This window comes from Macrosteles quadrilineatus, unplaced genomic scaffold (genome assembly GCF_028750875.1).
Source record: "Macrosteles quadrilineatus isolate MER2022 unplaced genomic scaffold, UCM_ALF_1.0 Scaffold_8__2_contigs__length_117827958, whole genome shotgun sequence".
Lineage (NCBI taxonomy): Eukaryota > Metazoa > Arthropoda > Insecta > Hemiptera > Cicadellidae > Macrosteles > Macrosteles quadrilineatus.
This window is the reverse complement of record NW_026542601.1, coordinates 108,776,150-108,785,890: the sequence shown is the minus strand read 5'-3', so window position 1 is coordinate 108,785,890 and position 9,741 is coordinate 108,776,150. Positions and strand designations below refer to the sequence as shown.

The following is a 9,741-nucleotide window of genomic DNA, read 5'->3' as shown; positions in this document are numbered from 1 at the left end:
GAGCCATTTATGTTGCAAGCGCTAATAACTGGATGATAGTTAAATAATATGTAGAGAACGGATTTAATTTGTTTGTGGCATCAAAACATATGTTTATGAGAGTAAGGAATCTGTTACCAATACTAACTAGTGTACATTTTGCTCGAATTCAAGCAATTGCAAAGTACCGGTATTACAGAAGTTATTTCAAAAACAATAACAGTAATATTTACAATGAGTTTAAAAAGTCAACTCAAAGCCTACCGGTGTGTATCATATGGAGGTACTCACGATGTACATAACAGTAATCAACATTTCCTGTAAATATTTTATCATATTTCATAATTTCATAATTTCTGTTGTTGCTTTTTAATGTTTTCTACAAACATTTCCTGACTTATAGCCGCATAAGGTTGTCCATATTTATCTTCGTTATTGATAAACCTATGCGTGCTACCACCTTTGTCACCAGCAGTAAGTTTACAAATTTCAGTTATTCTTTAATAAGGATAGAATCTGTTTTTATCACCTTAAGGACTTGCTGTTGTCCGTCACAATTTTATTTGTTCAATTAGTGTATTTTTTGTTTAGTTGCAATAACGTTAATTATATTTACCTGAGAAAATGCAGAGTTAAAGACCTTCTGTTGTTCAGTTGATTTTTGTTTCCCTTATTATATGAATAATAATTAAATGCCTTCAGTAAAATGTTAGTAAGGGGCTCTTGGATATTTTCATAGGCTATTATTAAAATTGCTTGACTTGTATGAAAACATAGATTAATGTCATTGACGTACCAGATTTATTTGGCTTTAGAGGGATTTCCTTTGCAATGATCACAAAGTTAAGTCCATGTTTCCTACTAAAAATTGTAGCACTTCGGCTAACATCCTCGTTCATAGTTTGTAGGAATCTGAATCTTGCAGGTGTTCTTCATTATACAGGCTAATGACGATAGTTAATTCTTTAAAAAAATATTATCTCTATTTCTTCTACTAGCGGACGTTCTATGACTTTTAATGTTTCAATAATTTGCAAATGGGTCCTTTCAATGATTTATTTTTTAAAGATTTAATTTTTGTAGGACGCTTTTCTTTGAATTGCAGCTTAAATAATTAGGCTGTAACTCCTAAACGAGTGGGTTTATCGAAAAAATGTTAAGAATAAAAAAGTTTTTAAATTGCATGTTCTATCCGAAAACATGATGAAATATAGGGTGTTCTATAAGAAATTTCAAAGTTGGCCGCCATTTTGGAAAATGGCGGCTGAATTTTGAAAATACAAAATCATATTTTTAACTGCCACAAAAAATAAAGGAATGTCCCCCATTTAAAGTTTTCTCTCATTCTTACCGTTTCCAATATCCCAATGGTGGCCTCCTTGAGTTGATCACTCTGTATAGATATACGTATCACGTTTCGTGTAGCCTACAGGCAGAAAATGTCGCTCATTACGAAAATATTTATTAATTCTTTTAATAATGACTCTAGAGAAGATTTAGACAAATTAAAAGGTGTAGAACAATATAGCTAACAAAAGTGGTCCTGTAACATTTGGTCATAACTTGAACCCATATGACATTATGGATCCTTTCATGTTCTGGAATTGCTGGAGAGTTGCGTGGAGGGGCGAGCAGGGGCGTGTGGGACTTTTTTAGTATCCATACTGGCAACCTGCCTGCCGCTTACTTCGAATTGTCAATGTTACCAACATGACGTGGCTTCCGTGCCCCGTCTTCTGAACAGTCCGTTTAAAAAGAGTAAATCTAAGTAAGAAAGGCCAATATCTCTTGTAAGCTCTAATGATGATACATTTTTTTAAACCATTCTCTATAAAATAAACAGAATCAGCAATCTGACACATACATTATTCCAAAAGCTTGTCAACAACTAGTATCATGGATAAGCAGTGGGAGTAACTACTATCATAGATAAAACATACTGTTGGTTAGTCTATGCTACTATGATAATTTAGTAGGAAAAATCACAAAATGGCAATAAATTTTGAACCGTAATCGTTACAGTACTGGGGGTTGCATTATTTAGTTTAGAATTAGAATAAAGGCCACAACACAATAATTTTGATGGAAATCGGGTTTACAGGTTACGGAGAAAATTCTAATGTCATTCTTATGGAGAATAATTTAGGCTTTGTAGTTTGATTGTTTATTAACAAATGTTGATCAGATTTGGAAAATACATTAATTTCTTACTAAACTATTAACACTTTACAACAAAAACACTGTTTCCCCTCCCTGTTGCAGCAAACCTAAGTACTCGCTAAATTAACTCTATAGTATTTGAATAGGGAATAAATGTGATATTTTTAAGGAGGCATTTTAGTGTAAATCCTATCAGGCAACAACCAATAATAATAACCAATAATTATGGTCACCGGAATAAGGCTGAAACACCTTTGACTTTAAATAATCTACATATCCATTACATTTGAACCAAATATAAGCCTACCATTGAGTTATATTTCCATTTAACTTGAAATTCCAAGTAGGCTTTCCATTTCAGCGAACTAGACTTACAATTAAATAATGCAGACTTTGAATAGGTACTGCAATAATTAGGACTTCCATTAATATGAACCGAAGATACCACTGAGTTAAGATGCTGCAAGTAGACATTCCATTGACGTAAACCAGACGTAACATTGACTTAATATACTGCGAATCGGCACTCCGTTTATGGGAATCAAATTAACCATTTCTTTGGATCCTGCAAGTAGACAATTTATTTATGTGAACGATATGTACCATTGAGTTTGTATACTTCAAGTAAACAATTCGTTTAAGTGAACCCGACGTATCATTGACTTTGAATGCTGCAAATAGGCATCTCATTTATGTGAACCAAATGGACCATTGACATTGGATACTGCAAGTAATTTTCTCATTTTTGTGAAGCTGGTGTACTATTGATTTAGGATACTGCTACTGCAAATATACATTTAATTTATGAGAAAAAGATGAAACATATATACTTTGAAGTAGACAATACATTTAATTGAACCAGACTTGTAATTGACTTTGAATAACGAAATTAGACATTTCATTCATTTGAAACAAAATATATACTAATGAGATTGGATACTGCAAGTATACATTTCATTTACGAGAAACATATGTAACATTGTCTTCAGAAAATTATTTGATTATTATGTCTGCTATCTGCTCAATATTGCAAGCAGACAACTGCTTTGTATACCTAGTGTAAATTACCTGAAATGTAAAGTTAAAACTGTGAAACACAGGAACGTTTCTCATGCAAAGTCCCCGTGCGATCTCTAGTGTTCACTTGGTAATACAGGTGTATTACAAAGTATAGGGTGTTTTCAACTCCCCACGTGAGTGTTAACGTTTCTTAAAAAGTACAAGTTCCTGTATAAGGTAATGTTTTTCTTTTTGCGAAAGACTCTAAAAGTAATGAAAGGACATTTTTTATTTACATTTATTTCGATAACAAACAAGTGTTTTTGACATATAAATAAATTTGTTCGCACAAAACTTGTGTGTATTACGACCCCCCCCCCCTAAAAACTGTTTTTTAGTAGTACATTTTAGGGAAAAATAATATCTTTACCATTCACAGACATCTTACTAATATTATAAATGAGAAAGTTTGGATGTATGGATGTATGGATGGATGTATGGATGTATGTTTGTGACAAGTGAACGCGAAAAATACTGGTCGGATTGGGCTGAAATTTGGCATGATGATAGCTCACATTCCCGATTAACATATAGGCATATTCTTATTTCAAAAATCCTTTCGGGCTCCGCCCCAGTGGCTCTGGAGTTTCCCATGTTAACCTTATGAGAAATGAAATTATTGAATCTTAACAGCTGTTTCAATTAAACAAGTTGGTTCTGTTCTGTGATGTTCAATAGCATTAAAGTTACAAAAATTACCAACAGGGTGCAGCACTATTATTTCTTATACATTTATGACAACAGCTAATTTGCAACCAAAAGGTGAGTGAGCGTAGCGAACGAACTTCAACCTGGAGGCGAGTTAGCGTAGCGAACGAGCTAACCTGAAGGCAAGTGAGCGCAGCGAACGAGCTCCAACCTAAAGGTGAGTGAGCGTAGCGAACGAGCTCCAACCTAAAGGTGAGTGAGCGTAGCGAACGAGCTCCAACCTAAAGGTGAGTGAGCGTAGCGAACAAACTTCAACCAGGACGTGATTGAGCCATGCGAACGAGATAATCTTGAAAATTAAGAAGTTAAACGGGGCAAAGCCCGCGGGTTACAGCTAGTAATATAATCTTTTAAAAATGATATATTTTCCGGGTAGTACATATGCTAGTTATTCAATATCAAACAGTTCAATGACAAAATACATATTTTTTAATACAACAAATGGTTTATATGCAAAACTTGACCAAATACACACACAAATGGCAGTTGGTAAAAGAAATATATTATTTACATTGTATAACTTAAAATAAATAACTCTTTCATTTTGGAAACAGTATACAGTAAAATAAACTTAAATAACAACAAAAAATGTTATTTACCAATAATTGTTAATACAATTATAACAAATATGTAATAACGGGGTGTCAAAAACACCCCACGCGAGTACATACGTTAGTAAAACCCGCGCGGGTAGTTAAAGGTTAAAGTACCTTTAGCATAGAAGTAAGAAGTATAGCAATTAATTAATCTGTAAGTATATAACAAAATTACATAATCGTTTGACAGGCGACGGTAGGTATATAGATACAATGAAGCGGCAAAGTCTGCTGACAGTATTACAGCGGAGCGGACAGCGCAGGAACTTGTGGCGCTGACTGTACTACACATTCCACTTGGAGATATGAGACTCCACTCAACTTTTGGAGTTATGAGACTCTGGTTTAATTTTTACTTGGACTTATGAAACTTTGGATTTATGATCACTTGGACTTATGAAACTTTGGAGTTATGATCACTTGCACTTATATTTTTCTTGGAGTAATGAAATTATCCCTTTTCGGGTACTTGTAGTTGTGAAACTTTGGATTAAATATAATTTGGAGTTATGATCTCTTGGACTTATGAAACTTTGGAGTTATGATCACTTGGAGTTATGAAAACTTGGAGTTATGAGATGATCCCTTCAAAACCTCCTCTAGAGAGCAAGTTCTTGAGTTCATTCTGTGCAGACAAAGCTTCATCAAGACTTTCTGCTCCAGCGATGATGTCGTCATAAAATATTGATTTAGTTAGAATCTCAGACGCCTTGGGGTATGAGTGACCCTCATCTTTGACCAATTGTTGTAATGTTCTGATCGCAATGAACGGGGAACAGTTGAGACCGTAGGTGACGGTATTTAGCTTTAAGACTTGAAGGGATTCATCAGGGTTGGATCGCCAAAAGATTAACTGATATTTCTTGTCATCTTCAGCCACCAGAATCTGGCGATACATCTGTCGTATATCACAAGTGAACACAAACTTGTGACACCTAAAGTACAGCAAGACATCACTAATATAATTCTGCAACTTAGGGCCAGGCATGAGGATATCGTTTAGGGAGACGCCATTGTTTGTTTTGGAACTACCATCAAATACGACTCGTATTTTGGAATTAGGGGGATTCTCCTTAAATACTCCATGATGGGGTAGATAGTAACATTCACCAGAAATGGGTTGCTCACATGCACTCATGTGACCTGATTTGATGTAGTCATCCATAAATTCGGAGTATAAATCTTTGAATTCGGGCTGAGCAGCAAATTTTCTTTCCATCACTTTAAGTCTAAGTTGAGCTGTACTACAAGATTCACCTAATAGTGGATGATTTGGTCTTTTCGGTAACTTAACAACATATCGACCAGAGTTATCACGTGTATGGGTTCTTTCAAAATGCTGTAAGCAGAGAACATCTTCTTCTGACTGAGTCTTGACACATGTCGGGGGTTCTTCGATTGACCAAAACCTTTGAAGTGAACTGTGAAGGTCTCCATCATGTGTAGTGAGAAAAGAAACAGTTTTTGGGATTGATAACTCAGATGTAGCAACAGGAGCTATGCCCATTACAACAAATCCGAATATAGTTCCTAAAACTTGGGGCAGGTTATGGCCTAAGAAGTGCTGCTCACCAGTCAGTGAGAGAGCGAATAAATCAGCTCCGATCAATAGATCAATTTCTCCAGGTTTGTCAAAACAGGGGTCTGCAAGAACAAAATCATTTAAAGATCCCTTCACTTGAGGTGAGACTGGGACCTGAGGCAGTGGTGAAGTGATACGATTCAAAACCAAGCATGGATGATGGTAGGCTAAGCGTTGACCATTAACTGCAGATATATCAATGTGCACTATTCCTCTAGAATGGATTAGTGAGCCAGAAATTCCTTGGATTTCATCATGTGCTCGAGTATGGGAGGCACTGATGAGCTGAACAGCTCTTTCAGATATCAATGTAAGTTGAGATGCAGAGTCGAGCACAGCACGGAGTACAGTTTGCTGACCATCTTTGGAAAACACCTGAACTAAACATGTTCCAAGTAAAATTGTTGTTTTAGTTGGGTTTAACTGGCTAGACAATCCTACAAGAGCACTTTTATTCACTGGTGCGGTGACATGGCTTTGGGGTGCGTTATTTGTAGGTGGCTTACCATATTTTTTTTCAAAAACCTTGGTTGGGTAACTTGGCTGCTGTTGTGTGGGAGTTGAGTCATGTAAGAGAGTGTGATGTCGCTTTGAACAAATTCGACACACTCTATGAGAAGGACAGTTATTAGTATCATGTAGATGGCCTAGGCAGTTGGCGCATAGATTATTTTTACAAGTGAATTCAACTCTATCACCTCTACTTTTAGCCTGAAAGGCTTGACACTTGTATATATTGTGATCGGATGCTTGACAAAACTTACAAGTGTTAGTCACTGTGACGAAAGCTGTTTTAGCTTGAGAGGAGTAAGGTTTACTATCTCGAAGAGGTTTAGGCCTATAACTATTAGATTGAGTCTTTTGCACTGAAGGGTATCTTGCGTTAGCTGAGGGACCAAGACCGATACTAGCTCCTTCTAATCGTTTAAATTCTCTTTCAAGGAATTGAATTAGATCATTTACTGCAGGTATGTCATTGTTTGTGATGCGAGAATCCTCAAAAGATTTTCTTAAATCAGTAGGTAACTTTTTCAAAAGCGTTAGGACAAGCAGAGTATTTTCAGCTGTTATGTCATGGTTGAGATTTTTCAAAACTTGAGTGTTCTCTTTATAAACTGTGAGAAAATGTTGGAGACTTTTGAGAGAACCACTACTTATGCTTGGCAAATCAATGATTTTTGTAACAAGCTGAGTTACAACACGCCTTTTGTTATCATAGCGATCCTTAAGCAGCCTAAGTGCAACATCAAAGTTTTCTGCAGTTATGCTTAAGCTCTTTACTAAATCTAAGGGTTCACCACTTAAAGAACTAAGCAGATATTGGAACTTACTCACAGGGGCCAAAGTTTCATTCCTATTAATAGAAGCCTCAAAAATATTGTAGTAGCTAACCCATTCTTCGTAGTTACCGCTGAATTTGGGCAACTCAAATTTGGGCAGTCGCAGAGATGGTTGGGTGGGAGGTGTTACTTCTTTAGTTTTAGCAGGTAACACTATTTTCAAGTCACTGATCAGAGAAATGTACAAGTCCGAAATTTCATCTTGCATAGAGCATGCTTCAGTTTCGTCATAATCAGAACCAGGATCATCATAAACCACTTTATCGAATAAAGCTTTAAAATCAGAGAATAAACCTCTAACTTCATCATCATAGTTGTGTAAGCGCTGAATGGATACAACATTTAATGATTGAGTTTCTGAGAGAGTAATTTGGGCTGACACAAACTTGCTTATTTTCTGAATTTGCCTATTTTTGACAAGTTTTGCCTTTTTCTCGAGTGTAGAGAATCTCATTTTAACAGACCATTTATGTAATCAAAAGAGTAAGCTATAGGCCTAAGTTTAACATAAGTTTAGGCCTATGTAAATATTCCCAACAACTAAATATCAAAATAACTCCAAGTCTTAGACCTAACAATAATGCAAATTAATAGCTCAGAATAAATCAATTCTTTTACATTCACTCTATAAGAAATAATGAATGTAAAATTATATTTCACTTTACCATCAGACCCAAGATAGACATAGTAAATAAAAGTAAAGTCTATTTAACACAAGTCATTTCATTTGAATCAGTATTTTCGCAGAATATATTGAGTAGGGAAGTATTTATTATGAGCAATATCCTTAATGTAGACAAGAATCGATTCAACCACTAATATTTCGTTTAATATTCACACAAAACAATATTTTCCAAGATGTAAATAAACTTGAAGGTTACGTTTATATTTTGATTCAATTCACACAGCTGTATGTAGCTGGAGTGTTTTATATTCAGTCAGCTGATTTCCTGTGCTTGAAACAGAGTTTTACATATGATCAATTTGAAGAAGCAATATCATTGGGCGATTTATTCTGTTTTACGAATCTCGACGCTCATTGGTTCTTGCGACGTGCCGACTGTAGGCAGAGCGCTCTAGTGGAGAAGTTCGCTACCAAGGTGCATCGCAAGGACAGAAAATATAAAATGGCTGACTTTCTGATAAGTGAAAATATGTTAGAAAATTAAGGACGAAACAAAGTGCAGACAAAAATTATTGTTAATGACAATAATTGATATGGTGAATTGATTGAGAAACTTAGAGAAAATATTAAATATCCTAACTAATTCCTGATTTCAAATAACTATTTGAAAGGAAATATGACGTGATTCATGTAGCAGTGGGAGGACATGAACATGAAACTAACATGAAATATTCACGTCTGAGATGGCACAGGGGAATGAAATAAAATATTATTTATTCACCAAAAATAGTAATGGGGAATACAAATGCTGCTCTAATTATTTAGAGAAGTGACACTTTTAAGAGTTTAGTTGTACAATTTTAACAGTTACAGTAGCTAGGCTAATAAAAGCACAATATATTATTAATGATATGATTTTCATCCGGCTCGAAGGACCAGCGGATGGGGGGTAAACTTGCCTAAAAATGTTCAAATGGACTGTATGTTGAAAGAGCAATATTAAAAACTTGTCACTAATTATTTAACAGATAATACTGTAATGAGATTGATGAGGTACCTTCCTTTTAACTGAAGTGTTGAGAAGACGAAGCCGGTAGACGTACACGAGTTTCTTCTGCTGGCCAGCTATTGCGTATTGCTCGTACACAGACCCGGACCGGCAGTAGTAGTGTTTCACTTCACAAATGTTCAATAGTTCACTTTTAATATGTGTCACTAATAATAATTAAATATACTTTGGGGTTAAGAGATGAGAGCAGCAATTGGGAGTTAATTGTGCCGGGGACATGTTAGTAGTTGCATGAATGCAAGAGAACTGGGGCGAGATTGGGGTTTCCAGACATCACGTGACAGGACAAAGGTTATTGTATGATATGAAACGTCTGGAAATATCTAGGTAGCGCTTGAATACGGAACACATATCACTTGTACTTTTTCAGAAAACAATCTTAAAAATGCATTTAAATAATTATGCTCGTCTTAATATTATTTTATTTTATTCTATGTTAATCAAAGACCTTCGTTTTTTAAACTGCTGTATTTTTGTACAAATGCCTACACAGTTTTTAAGATAACTGCGTTGCGTTGCGTTGAAATAAAATATAAATTCGAATAAAAAAGTAAGAAAGTGCTTTACTGAACTGTAAATATTTATTAACAAAGAAAACTATAAAATAGAACAGATGTTAATTA

General features: G+C 35.2%; 1 protein-coding gene across 1 annotated transcript; it reads right to left on the bottom strand.

The window, feature by feature from the left end:
• Positions 1-5,073: 5,073 nt before the first annotated feature.
• Positions 5,074-7,632, bottom strand: LOC129000648 (uncharacterized). Its single transcript, XM_054427609.1, has 2 exons — positions 7,416-7,632; positions 5,074-6,464 (listed from the first exon to the last, which is right to left on the bottom strand). The coding sequence occupies exons 1-2, from the start codon at positions 7,630-7,632 to the stop codon at positions 5,074-5,076; spliced, it is 1,608 nt and encodes a 535-aa protein (XP_054283584.1).
• Positions 7,633-9,741: the final 2,109 nt, after the last annotated feature.